We start from the raw sequence: 14,845 nt of genomic DNA, 5'->3' as shown, positions 1-14,845 counted from the left end.
GATCTCTTAAGTGCCCTGCCAGCAGTGACCCTGTCCTCAACTCTGCTGACCACTGTCTTCCACTATGCTGACCCCTGTACCCTGCCCAGCTAACCCCCGTCCTCTGTCCTGTTGACCCTTGTCCTCTGCCATGCTAACCCATGTACACTGCCTAGATAACCCACTGTACACTGCCCTACAAACTGCTGACCCTGTCCTCTGTCCTGCTGACCCACTGTATACTGCTTTACTGACTCTAATACACTGCTCTGTTGACCTCGCAAGCTCTGCCCCCCTGACATTTTCACTGCAACCCCAAATCAGACAGGCTAGATCTGGCCCTGCATTTCATAAACAGCCATAAGAGAACTATATACAAAAAGAGAACCAAATGAAAAATGTATTTTCTCTACAGTTCATTGACTGTGTCAGGTCCTGGACTAGAACCTGGGACCTCTACTGTGTCAGGCAGTAATTCTTCTCATTGAGCTACCTGGGATGCTGGACAACACTCTGCCTGATCTATTGGACAATCCTGCCTTGTGCCTTGTTTTCTGATGAACCTTGAACCCCTTGCTCCTCCCATGAACTTCCTGATTTAAGCCATATCTCTGCACTTTCCGGTTGCCAGATTATTGTGCCTTCTCCAGCCAGTATCTCGCTTGTCTCTCCTGCTGCCGTCTATAACTTTGCTACCGACCTTTGGCTTGTTCCTGGACTACGATTCTGCCTCATCCCCACTACTACTGCTTGTTACCGACCCTTGGCTTGTTGACTGACTCCGCTTCTGCTAGATCCCTACCTGCTCTATCTGCTATTGGATTCCGGCTTGCTCATTCCCTGGTGGGGTGATCCTGAGAACTGCGACCTGATATTAACACGTAGCTAAATCCATCTCCACCATTAGGAGCTCTGGTGAAAACCGGTTAGTGCTTAGACCCCACACATCAGGTAAGCTTGCGTCATTTCCCAGGGTGACTTGCTGGCATACCTATCCTGCTGGTTTCAGGTAAGCCTTACACTGCTATAGCAACTGGTCTCTGAACCTGACCTCACACCGTGACAGAATAATCTGGCCTAAACATGGAGGCCACTATAGCAAATGCCATTGCTCCTTTCAGGCAGCGAATTTCAGAGCTGCAAGAGTTTGGTGTTACATACCAAGAAAAATTTTCCGAACTGCAAAGTGTAGTAAAGGGGCAACAGGAAGAAATCCATGCTCTGCAGAGACCATTGCTGGGCTTATGCTCTCGCGATGTTGCTAATACACGGATGCCTCTGCCACTCAAGTTCAATGGAGACCGCCGCCATTACAGAGGTTTCCTTAACCCAGTGCTTCTCAAATAGTGGGGAGTGCCCCCCAGGGGGGGGCGCGAGGCTCCGTCAAGGGGGGTGCGTTTGACCTCGGGGAACATACCGTATTTTCCGGGGTATAAGACGACTTTTTGACCCTTGAAAATCTTCTCAAAAGTCGGGGGTCGTCTTATACGCCGGTATACGTTACGGTGGAACTTTTTAGGGGGGGGGGGCGGCGCGGTGCCGCCGCTGTCCCCCCCCCCCCCCTTCCGACAGAAGGGACACTAAGTACAGGGGTGGGCAGAGGGCTGCTGTCTCTTACCTGGCTCCCACGATGTTCCATCCAGGAAGCGCTGCTCTTTCCGTCACTCCGGCCACTCCCTCACTCCTGCCGCTCGGCTCCGCCTCCTCACCGGTGATTGGCTGCCAGAACTGTAGCTCAGGAAAGGTACACAGGCGGCCAATCACGGGCGAGGAGGCAGAGCCGATCGGACCACATATGCTGGCTGCAGCAGCACCATACTGCAACAGGGGTCAGCAAGTGTCATTGGTGTCAGTGGGAGGAATAGTGCCGCATCATTTGTGTCACTGATACTAATGATGGGGCATTATTCCTCCCACTGACACCAACGATGGGGCACTATTCCTCCCACTGACACCAACGATGGGGCACTATTCCTCCCACTGACACCAACGATGGGGCACTATTCCTCCCCCCCACTGACACCAACGATGGGGCACTATTCCTCCCCCCCACTGACACCAACGATGGGGCACTATTCCTCCCCCCCACTGACACCAACGATGGGGCACTATTCCTCTCCCCACTGACAGGGTACTATTCCTCCCGCTGACACCAATGTTGGGACACTATTCCTCCCACTGACACCAATGTTGGGACACTATTCCTCCCACTGACACCAATGTTGGGACACTATTCCTCCCACTGACACCAATGTTGGGACACTATTCCTCCCACTGACACCAATGTTGGGACGCTATTCCTCCCACTGACACCAATGATGGGGCGCTATTCCTCCCACTGACACCAATGATGGGGCGCTATTCCTCCCACTGACACCAATGATGGGGCACTATTCCTCCCACTGACACCAATGTTGGGACACTATTCCTCCCACTGACACCAATGATGGGACGCTATTCCTCCCACTGACACCAATGTTGGGACACTATTCCTCCCACTGACACCAATAATGAGGCACTATTCCTCCCACTGACAACAATGATGGGGCGCCAATGATTAGGTCCTAAGTAAATGTTGGTGATCGGTTTGAATTCATTATTATTTATTGATTTTATGTATTTTTTCAGTATCATATGGTTTGACATGTCCAATCAAAAAATGTTTATAGTTTAAGGATTTAATTTTTTTTTAATTTCTAATGCACTTTAAATCTTTTCTGCTACAGTTAATAAACCTATTCTTTGTTGTAAATTGATCCACATTTCTTTCTTTTTTTATTCTCTTATACGTTCATAAGGATACAGTGTTATGCAGAGGTGTACTTATAACAATGTTATAGACAAATTATACTATTTACAGTCGCGCGGGGGGCGCATGACAGAAAATAATTGAGAAGCACTGCCTTAACCAATGCTGCATTTATTTCCAGATGCAACCTGCTGCATTTAATTCTGAGAAACAGAAGGTACTGTTTGTTATAAACCTCCTGACTGAGGAAGCCCTAGCTTGGGCCTCTCCTTATATAGAACAAGACAATGCAATTTTAAACAATTTTGATACTTTTGTGACTGCAATGAACCAGGTCTTTGATGATCCCAACCACTGCGCTACCACTGAAGCAAAGCTGCATAGTTTGCGGCAGGGTAGATGCTCTGTTGCAGCTGAAGTATACAGCTGAATTCCGACGATGGATCTTAGATACCACCTGGAACCCAGCAGCGCAAAAGAGTCAGTTCCAGCAAGGGCTCTCTGAACAGGTGAAGGATGAGCTTGCCAGAGTAGAGACTCCTAACTATCTCGAGGAGTTCATCCAATTATGCATTTGGATTGACCAGAGACTTACAGAAAGGAGAGATTGGGAATGTTTGGAAGTAATGGTGGCATGCATTTTTCTGCTAATCATTTCAGTCAGAAGGATCTAAACATTTCTCCAGATTCTAACACACCTGAACCTATGCAGGTAGATGCTATTAGGAAATCCATTTCTACTCAAGAGAAAGAGAGGAGACGTGTGGAGAACTTATGTTTATATTGTGGGGACTCTGGGCATTATGCAGTTAATTGTCCCAACAAAGTCAAAAGAACAATTGCTGCGACTGATGTTATACCGCCTGAACACATAAACTCAATTACCCAGTCTATCTCCCCATTGATCCATGAAGAAAATAAAGTTGGTTCTAAACAGTCTCATTTTGTTGTCCCTATCAAACTTTTCACTGAGGGCCGTGAGATTCCTTGTTCTGCTATGCTGGACTCGGGGGCTGGGGGAAACTTTATGGACATAGAGTTTGCCCACAACAATATTATTCTCAGAAGAAACAAATTTGCCCCTATTGATATGGAGACGGTTGATGGTTCACCTTTATCATCAGGACCCGTTACTCATGAAACAGTTCCTCTGGTACTCCATTTTAAGGCTTACCATTATGTGACCATCAGCTTTAAGCTAATTACATCACCTAAATTTCCTGTCATCCTGGGCATTCCTTGGTTTTCTACCCATAATCCCTCCATCAACTGGGGAGCACGGACTATAAATTTTACATCCCCCCATTGCGAGGAATATTGTAGGAAACCATGTTGTACAAATTCTCTACCAAACCATGTTGTACAAATTCTCTACCAATCAGGGAATCACAAGTTGATATGGTAACTCCACAGTCATATGACAACCTGCCTCCACAATACCATGAGTTTCGAGACGTCTGATAAAAAGAATGCTGATCAATTACCTCCTCCTTGTCCATACGCTTGTCCTGTTGAACTGCTTCCAGGAGCAGAAATACCATTCAGCCGCCTTTTCAATTCATCAGAACCTGAATTAAACATGCTCAGGGAGTGGCTTGATGAGAATTTGGAGAAGAGCTTTATCAGACCCTCAACATCGCCTGCAGGGGCAGCCCTGTTCTTTGTTGAGAAAAAGGACTCCACTTTACGTCTATGCATTGATTTTAGGGGCTTGAATAAAATCACTGTTAAAAACCGTTACCCACTCCCTTTAATCGCTGAAATGTTGGAAAGACTTCGCTCTGCCAAAGTCTTCACAAAACTTGACTTACGGGGGGCCTATAACCTTGTATGCATGCGTCAAGGAGATGAATGGAAAACTACCTTTAGAACCAGATATGGACACTTCGAGTCCCAAGTTATGCCTTTAGGCCTATGCAATGCTCCCAAGACTTTTCAGCACTTCATCAATGATGTTCTCCGAGATCTGTTGGACCAGTTTGTTATTGGAGATCTGGACGATATTCTCATCTTTTCGGACAACCTGGAGGAGCATCGCAAGCATATCTGCACTGTATTCAAAAGGTTAAGGATGAACCAACTTTACATCAAACTGGAGAAATGTGAGTTTGAACAAACTCAGATCCAATTCTTGGGATATATAATTTCTTCAGAAGGAGTGAGCATAAATCCTGAAAAGATCAAGGCAGTGGTGGATTGGCCTGCGCCTGGAAACATTAAGGAAATACAACGATTTGTTGGATTTGCCAACTTTTATAGGAAATTCATAAGAAACGTCTCTAAAGTAATAGCACAAATTACACAGTTGACAAAGAAAGGCGTGCCCTTTGCATGGTCAACTGAGGCGCAAACTGCTTTTTGTAAGCTAAAGACTCTTTTCACTTCTGGACCAATATTGGTACATCCCGATCCTGAGCTACCTTTTATTGTGGAATTGGATGCCTCAGACTCTGCCGTGGGAGCTATTATTTCTCAGCAACGAGGAGAAAAAATGCAGCTTCATCCCTGTGCATATTTTTCTCGCTTGATGTCATCAGCTGAAAAGAATTACGACATTGGGAATAAGGAGTTGCTGGCAATTAAGGAAGCTTTTTCTGAATGGAGGCATCTGTTGGAAGGGGCTAAGCATCCTGTGACTGTCTTCACTGATCATAAAAATCTAGAATTCTTCCATTCTGCCAAGAGATTGTCTTCTAGACAAGCACGTTGGTCACTGTTCTTTTCCAGATTTAATTTTATTATCTCATATCGACCTGGGTCAAGAAATGGTGATGCCTTATCATGTATGTCGTCTGGGCCTCTCCAGGAAAACAACTCTGAATGCACAATCCTGCCTCAAAAGAACTTTCTAGGGGCCACAAGTCCTAAGGCTTTCTTGAATCTTCTTAAAGAGGGGTATGAGAATGACCCACTTCTCAGTCATCCACCTAAGGACATTAACCTGGCTTATAAGAATGGCTTTTGGATTCAAGGACATCATCTTTACGTACCTAAATCTGTTCGGGTGGAAGCTCTCAAGTTGGTTCATGATTCCAAACTTGCTGGGCATTTTGGAGTTTCTAAGACTGAAGAACTTTTATCACGTTCCTTTTGGTGGCCGGGTTACAAGAAAGATGTCAAACGCTATGTGCCCTCATGCCTGACCTGTGCATGCAATAAAACTCCCCGAGCCTCTCATTTGGGGTTGCTTCAGCCACTCCCTGTTCCATCAAGACCATGGGGGTCTATTTCTATGGATTTTGTGGTTGATTTACCTCCCTCAAAAGGAATGACCACTATCTTGGTAGTTGTCAACCGTCTCACAAAAATGGCCCGTTTTATTCCAGTTAAGGGGGTGCCCACTGCTGAACAAACTGCAGAACTGATGGTTTGAGAAGTCTTTAAACTGCATGGAATCCCTGATGTTATGGTGTCTGACAGAGGCGTGCAGTTTACTTCAAAATTCTGGAAAAGCTTTTGCTCAGCCTTAGGTGTTACAATCAATCTGTCCTCTGCTTTTCATCCGCAGTGTAATGGTCAGACTGAGAGAACCAATCAAACAATGGAGCAGTATCTTCGATGCTTTGTCACTTATCTTCAGGATGACTGGGTGGACTGTCTTCCCACTGCAGAGTTTGCATACAACAATTCTAAACATACTTCCACTTCTTAAAGTCCCTTTTACTTAAACACCTGTTATCATCCAGTTTTTATTCCTGATCTCCCTATCACAACTTCAATTCCTGCTGTTACCAACAGACTAAGTACATTGCAGGAGATTCAGGAGAAATTGAATGAGACTTTGAGGGAAGCTCAGGAATGGTACAAAAAGGCTGCTGACAGACACTGGAGATCACTTCCTACATTTCATGTGGGTGACAAAGTTTGGTTATCAACAAAAAATTTGAAGGTTCATGTTCCATCTGCTAAGTTGGGTCAAAAGTTTGTGGGTCCTTTTCAGATTTCTGCCCAAATCAACCTGGTCACCTTTTGTTTAAAACTTCCAGAGTATGAGGATTCACCCTGTTTTTCACATATCACTACTCAAACCGTTTCACGAAAATCCTTTCTCTGGAAGAATTTTTCTGCCTCCTCCACCAGTTGAGGTACAGGGTGAAGAAGAATTTGTGGTGGAGAAATTTCTTGATTCCAGGATCTTTAGGAACAAATTACAATATCTGGTTCAATGGGAAGGATATGGGCCAGAAGAAAATTCTTGGGAGCCTGAGGAGAATGTTCACGCCTCTACATTAAAAGAGAATTCCACCAGAGATTTCCTCACAAACCTTGCCCTAAGATGTCCAGAGGACGTTCTGGGAGGAGGGGAGTACTGTCAGGGCCTGGACTTGATCCTGGGACCTCTACTGTGTCAGGCAGTAACTCTTCTCACTGAGCTACCTGGGATGCTGGACAACACTCTGCCTGATCTATTGGACAATCCTGCCTTGTTTTCTGATGAACCTTGAACCCCTTGCTCCTCCCATGAACTTTCTGATTTAAGTCATGTCTCTGCACTTCCTGGTTGCCAGATTATTGTGCCTTCTCCAGCCAGTATCTCACTTGTCTCTCCTGCTGCCGTCTATACCTTCGCTACCGACCTTTGGCTTGTTCCTGGACTACGATTCTGCCTCATCCCCATCTACTACCGCTTGTTACCGACCCTTGGCTTGTTGACTGACTCCGCTTCTGCTAGATCCCTACCTGCTCTATCTGCTATTGGATTCCGACTTGCTCATTCCCTGGTGGAGTGATCCTGAGAACTGCGACCTGGTACTAACACGCAGCTAAATCCATCTCCACCATTAGGAGCTCTGGTGAAAACTGATTAGTGCTTAGACCCCACACATCAGGTGAGCCTGCGTCATTTCCCAGGGTGACCTGCTGGCATACCTATCCTGCTGATTTCAGGTAAGCCTTACACTGCTATAGCAACTGGTCTCTGAACCTGACCTCACACCGTGACAGAGTGACACAGTTTGTTTATACTGCCGCCTACAGGGTAAGTGGATACTAGGCATATTGAAAATGGAAGGCCAGTACCCTTGAGGCTTTAACTGCTTCCACTTCACACCTGGTCAGTTTCACTTATGGCAGCCTTACATAGATAGAAATTCGGCTGGTTCAGTGGGAATTTCAATCTATGTATGGACAGGCTGATTGTACTCAAATCCAGTGGTTGGTGGCCAAATCCCAAATGTAAACAAGCCCTTACAGTCCCGAGCCCCCTATATGACTGCTTACAAACTGATGCTCTGTGGTTTACCTGCACTGCGGGTGAGTGCAGTGCACCTTTGGCTTTCTTGCAGGTTAGCTGCGCTTTGCCTTAGACTTTCAGAAAGCGCACAAAACCCGCAGGATATAATATACGTCTATGGCTCAGTGCAGCTAATCCATAGGAAACCCAGTTATGTTATTGGGAGCTGAGTTATTGGGAACAGAGCTGTGGCAACTTATCTATTGCTGTCTTTAAAGCTTGTTTATCAAACTAATTTTCAAAATCTGGGTGTTGTGTTTTACTCATGGGAGATCCCTCCTCTTTGTTATCTCAAGGTGTGCTTGTGTGTGTATTTTGCTGGTTAGGCCCAAACTGCCTTTTGAATTTCCCACCAATTCCCTTCAGCCTTTGATGATGCAGCACATTGCAGGAGCTAGCACCCTTGCACACCTAGCTCTTCTTTTTCTTCAGTTTAAAAGATAAAAAACTCATGCTCTGCCAAAGGATATAAATGCACCACCAAGCTTACATTGAACTGCTGCATGTACCTGTAATGTGTTCCCACACCAAATGAATTCATAAGAAAGGGTATAGTGCTGTGCTGCTAATAAATAGATAAATGGCTATCAAAGAAAACATAAACATGATTACACTGAAAAACATACAAAATTATTGTAAACAGCCCAACAAACACATCTATATGGAGTGAATGGTAGCAATGATAACAATATGTCCAGTAATAATCGTTATAATAACCATGTATATAAGAAAAAAATTGAATATGAAAAATTACACAGTTATACTTAAATAGTGATATAAATGTGCTAAAAGTCCATAAATCAAGTGTAAATAGCAAACATAAAGTGCCCAAAAAACATGGGAAGGGCAAAAAAGCTTGCATAAACACCACTCTGCCAACAAACAAGATGTGAGAACAACAGGGGGAGAACAGAAATACTTAAATAGTTATAAAATGTTCTAAAAATACATCCATCAAGTTTAAATTCCAAACATAAAGTGCCCAAAAACGGGAAGGGCAAAATACTGCAATCGTGCTAAAAGTCCAGAAACAAGTGTAAAGTCCACAAATAAAGTGCCAAAAAAAAAACAGTCCGACTGCCCAGGTAGCACAAAGTAACTTTTTCAAACAGCACCAGTGAATCTTTATTAATGTGCACGCCCGTGATCCACCACCATCTGCCATGCACACTCCCCTTGTCCGCTATAATGGTGTAGATATCCCACTGGACAAACACTTCTTGTCCCAAGCGTTTCTAAGATGTGTGTTCCCTTAGATGTTCAATTGGTGTGATAGGTAGTAGAACAAATAAAAGGGGCTTCCCATAGCATAATATTGTTTTATTACCGTTAAGGAAAAAGCAAGAATTACACTCATATCAAAAAAATGTTGCACATGCCCATAGGCCTAGACTGGATGTACTAAAATGGTGTCTACCGTCAAACCAGAAATGACGTCATCACATATCCGTTCTACGCATTGCGTTACATACCACGTCACTTCATTAGAGATCATGCAATTTGTTGCTTTTCCTGAACACAGGAGTTTGAAACACTCTCCACTGCCTTTTCCAGCAAAATATGACAGAGAGATAACTAATATTTCTGATTCTGTAGGGTTGGGGTTCCTTCGCTAGATAAATTGGACACAAAGACCCTACCCTTTCCAGAGAGAGAGGCTCCACCAGTCAAATTACAGTCAGCAGTTGTTTTGTCCAAACAGAAGGAAAGTATCATTTCTAACAGGTGCTGTATGCTCCCCTAATATCCCCAAATATCAGGCTTGGGGGCAGACACAGGGGCACTTAGGACACGCCAAACCCACCAAGAAGGACGACAAGGCAGCAATCATGCCCCCATGACTGATATTTGGGCTCCCTAATTGTTACTTTCTCAACCTTTCCAGGTCCTGAAAAGCCAAAAATCTGCGAAACGTGCTGACCTACGACCACTGGAAAACCACAACTGATATTTATTTCATTGTATTATATTTATACTGTTCTATGTGTCAATATTTGCTGTGTGCCATATTTCCAGCTTTCTTGAGAGGGACTTTTTGTCCCCTTTTGGGGGTCTTTTTTCTTGTATATTCATATTTTATCCTATATATTTTTATTTTGTAATAGAATTTATGGGTTTTTTTTTTATGATTAACATTTTTATTAAATTTATCACATGTATATACATACATGACATTTTAAAGAGAAATAAAGGTAAAGAAAAACAAAGGGATCATCGATGATAATAACATGGGTAGAAAGAATAATAGTATACAATGACAATAGGGCAACAGTGGAAGAATGATCAAGTCCGCACAAGTCAAGCAGGTTGACCAGAGGTGTAAACATCCCACGGGTTCCATACAACTTCAAATGAGATTATAGAATCGGCATCTGAAGCTGTTAGATATTCCATTTTTCTGATATCTGCAATAATCTTAAATAATGTCAACATTGAGGGGGGTGTAGGGGAGAGCCAGCTCATTGGAATGCTTCTCCTGGCCGCCGTCAAAATATGCACGGAGAGTCTCCTCAACGGTCTAGAGAGACCTGGAAAGGGCAGGCCCAATAAAAAATAAAGAGGCTCATAAGGGAGAGAGGTATGTAAAACCAGTTGTAGCAAGGCCAAAACCTCTTCCCAAAAAGGAGTGATAAGCCTACAATCCCAAAAATGTGAAAAAGGGAGCCGGTTTCCCTACCGCAGCGCCAGCAGGCAGGAGAAGCACTCGGGTTACGAGAATGGAGCACATCAGGGGTTCGATACCACAACATTATGGTTTTGTAAGAATTTTCTTTATAAACTACACACATAGAGGATCTGGATGCGTACTCCCAAATTTTCTTCCACTGCAACAAGTCAATGTCACAGCGGAGAAACTGGGACCACTTGCGCATATAGCGATGGGTATCAATAGATAAGGGAGGAACATCCAGCAGGAGCTTAAATGTATTGGAGACTGTGCCCTTTTGATGTGGGCCCTGAATACACAGATGCTCAGAATTTATGGTTTTATAAGCAAGTGTCTTTTATGCTATGCCGATAAAGTCCTGTTATCTTTGGGTTTGAATAGTATCCAACCCTGTTTTTTTCAGATGTGGGCAATTGAAAGTCTGACTTTTTTACTATTGTGCACAAGTTCTGTCCACACTTTCCTGCCCCCACACTGGCTTACATTTCTAACGGAATGTAAGGCGGTTGGTGCAATCCCCTCCTGCTACAGAATTCTCTCTGTCATTTTAGCAATATCCGCTTTTGAGAGCCCCACATTGCAGACATTCATCTCACAAAGTGCACTGTCACTTTAGGGGCTGTTGTTTTAACTCTCCATGTTACACAACACCCATAATGTGCTGTGTACATGGCTCCTTTGCACATAAATAAACAGTTAATCACAAAAGAACTTCTCAGCAGACTGCAAGCAGAAGATACTCCATTTATACCATTCGCATACCACAACCAATTGTGATATTTAGCTCCCTTTTGTGACAGAGTCTCATTTGCCTCAAAAAACCTACTTGTCAGCATTTTTTTTCAAACTAGAGGATTTACTTCCACTTTAAGACAACCCATTCAAGAAAATAGGCTGTCAACATACCACAACAAAATAACGGACATACAGTATTTTTGGGATGCAGCGCTAACACAACATATGGTGATTTGATACTGTGAATTGTAATTCACTGCAATGTATGTGTGCAGAGCTTCATTGCTTTAGGGCCAGTTCACACTACATGCATTTCAGTTGCTTTTCTTCTGCATCCAAAATGCACAGAAAGTAGGTTATATGGTTGTCAGTGTCATAGTTCACATCAGTGCTTGCAGTTCCAGTGCGTTCCGGATGCAGAAAAAAAAGTAGAACATGCTGCGTTTTTTCTGCACAGAACTGTACTGTAACGCAGTAAAATGCAGCAAAAATGCACCGGAACACACCAAAACGCATCAAAAAAGCACTGGAACGCACTTGTCTCTATTTAAATTGAAGAAAAGTAGAAGGGAAAAAATGAACTGGAATACATAAAAAATGCACTGGAATGCATTAAAAAGGCATCATAAATGCACCAGAATGCGTCAAAAACGTGCATGTGGAAACACATCCGAACTGCGTTTCTATAGTGTGAACCGACCCTTGGTGCGTTGGGGTGCCCTTCAAAATGTATGGCACTGTAATGTGCATTCATGTGTTTTGAGATAATGTGTGCATTAACATGCCTGTTATCACAACAAGCCTTGATGACAAAGTATAAATGGGTCTTATATCTACAAAATACTTTGTTAAAATTATATTCACTGTTTAAATTTGTATGAACCATAACTGGACCATCAAAACTAATTGTGCTTCCATGCACAATACCTCCCTCCGTACTTATGATTTGTACTTCTTCATACTTTCCTGTTTTATTTCCTAAAATTAAATAAAAATATTTAAAAAGATAACAAGGCAGAGGGTGGTGTACTCTATTATGCTCCGTTTTATCATTTTCAGGAAAACTGATCTCTAACACATTTAAAAATAAAAGTTACCTTTTACTGGGCAGTTTGGTCTATAAATAAAGGTATGTCAAATAAAAAAATGAATTCATATACTGGACTATACCATTACATGCATTAAATAACTAAAGGCAAAACTTTTTCTTGTTTAGTTTTGGACAGTGTAGAGGGATTAGAGCAGGTTTTTATTGCTGTCTGGGTACCCTTTAGGGAAATTCACTCTTTTTGTCATGTTTACCAATATTACAGAAAGAGAAAGAAAAGCCCAAACTTTGGGTTGTCCCCAGAACAATTATAGAAGGTAAATATTCCAATAGGGACACTAGTTTGGGTGACCCTGATGACAACTGGGGGGATCCCTTGCTTTAGAAAAATTTCCTCTCACTTCCCGTTTTGGTTATGGGACAGGACGTGAAGGGAAGTCTCCCCAATGGGATGGAAAAATAAAACTGACATTACGATATCCAAAATGAAAAAAATAAGTGACACCTTTAGTTCTAATTTACTCACATGCAGTTTCTAGAATACAATATTCTCGTGGGCCTTTAACTCATGAAGTCTTTTTTACTGATTTCATATATGTACATAGCCTGACGTCATTGAATATGGACTTTAGTGCTATTTTTGTTCCCTTGCTTTATACTATTGTTTCTTCTCTTTTACAGCAGCTTCAGTTTTAAATACTGCCCTACAGACTCCTATGCAGGCAGCTCAAGCCATTCAAGCAGTGTACCAGGCACAGCCAGCAGTTCAGGCTCAAGCAGCCCTTCAAGCAGCTGTCCAGTCACAGGCTGCGCTGCAGTCTACACCAGCTCTACAGACTCCAACAGCCCTGGTGTCAAATACACTTTCAAAAGCAGAACCTCAGACACAGTTCACTGTCCAGCCAGCAAGCTTTACCTTCAACCCAGCCATAGTAAGTCCAGAACTTTCTTTATACTACTAAGTATAGAGAAATGCCAGCATCATATTTGTTTGTGATAGGTAATACAGAAAGTCACTTACACTTTCACTTACTTAAAGTTCTATGGTCACAACATACACTTTCATTGTATACAATTACCATTTTGATAGCAATACAAACAATAGTTATATATGACAATCCAATATAAGATTACTTGGAAAACCTCTTTCATGTGTTGCCTGCTGGCCATCTCCTTCGACAACTTCCTGGATTCCTTACTACTTTGCAGTTTCTCCTCTGCTGTTTGCCTTTAATTTCCAAAGACTACATATCCCATGGTACCTTGCTGCCTGCAGGCTGTGATTTCTGTACTGACGTTGCCTCCTGAAACTCCTTCTCTTTAGCAACTCTGTAGTTTGGAAGGCAGGCTCTGTGACACAGCGTTGCCTACTCACAGGACATTATGAATACATACAGTATCACAGAGTTCAAGAAAGTAAATGTGTGGGTATCTTCACAAACTAAGTTTACAAACATCAGGATCATTCAGATTAATAGGAGTAGGCTATAAATAATTTAAATACAACATGCAAATGAATATATGATTTTAAATTTTGACTATAGATATGCCCTAATATATTCGTTTCAGAAAAAGAATCACCCAGGCTTATTGAATATAGTCTAGACTGCACAGGTGATCCATCCCCCTAGGGGGATATGAGGATGTTGCATTTGAACCGGCTATAGTGTTATTATTTTCTTTCTTCCCTTTTCCCCTTTTTGGGGAAAAAAAAAATTATGCCAGATAGATATGTCTGCTGTTAAGTACTGCAGTGGTCGCAGTATAGGCTGGAGTCAATTTCATACCATAGGGGCCCTTGTCTGCCCGGTTGACGGAATGGGTGAGTGTAGTCCTGCCTCCCTCCTCTAATGGGCAGACACAGTTGGCCTGACTTAAGGCATACTTGACACAATGTTATCCGGACTTTTTTGTGATCAACCGTTTTGCTATGGCCTCTCATATATGCATAAGGACTCCGTCTAGGGTCTTGATTAATCCGTCCCTTTTTTCCCCTCACGTCTCTTATTTTTGATGTTCTTTTATTATTGCAATCTGGTCCTGATGGCAGATATTCCTTCACCCTTATAACCGTGGTTGCTGGTAGTAACCAATAACTTTCCACTAGATCTGCATCAATGTTAGGCAACTTCTCTCCTCCACAGGCAGTATTTCATATTTTCAGCATAAATCAAAACAAAACCAGACATCCCATAGTGTGAAACTGTATAAAACTTTAATATGGGGTCAAACAATAGAAATGCCACTCACAAAAAAAGTGGTGTATTCAGCTTTGTATATTATGAATGGGATTTAAGATGGCAGCCGCATTCCAGCATGTGTTCCAAATCCCAGAAGTGACATCAACGGACATTGTGTCATAAGCCCTCAACTAGTTTCAACCAATAGATCATCCTCAGGAAGTCCTCAGGGTACTTCCTGAGGACGATCTAT

At 42.8% G+C, this 14,845-nt stretch overlaps 1 protein-coding gene across 1 annotated transcript in view; it reads left to right on the top strand.

The window, feature by feature from the left end:
• Positions 1–14,845, top strand: part of POU6F1 (POU class 6 homeobox 1) — a 196,942-nt gene that overhangs the window by 122,397 nt on the left and 59,700 nt on the right. The window contains exon 7 of the mRNA XM_089692912.1: positions 13,094–13,344. Coding sequence (XP_089549038.1) covers positions 13,094–13,344 — 251 coding nt within the window. The remainder of the gene's footprint in view (positions 1–13,093; positions 13,345–14,845) is intronic.

This window comes from Staurois parvus, unplaced genomic scaffold (genome assembly GCF_062004578.1).
Source record: "Staurois parvus isolate SC_StPar_1 unplaced genomic scaffold, SC_StPar_1.0 ptg000023l, whole genome shotgun sequence".
In the NCBI taxonomy this organism is placed as follows: domain Eukaryota; kingdom Metazoa; phylum Chordata; class Amphibia; order Anura; family Ranidae; genus Staurois; species Staurois parvus.
This window is presented reverse-complemented; position numbering and strand designations above follow the sequence as displayed.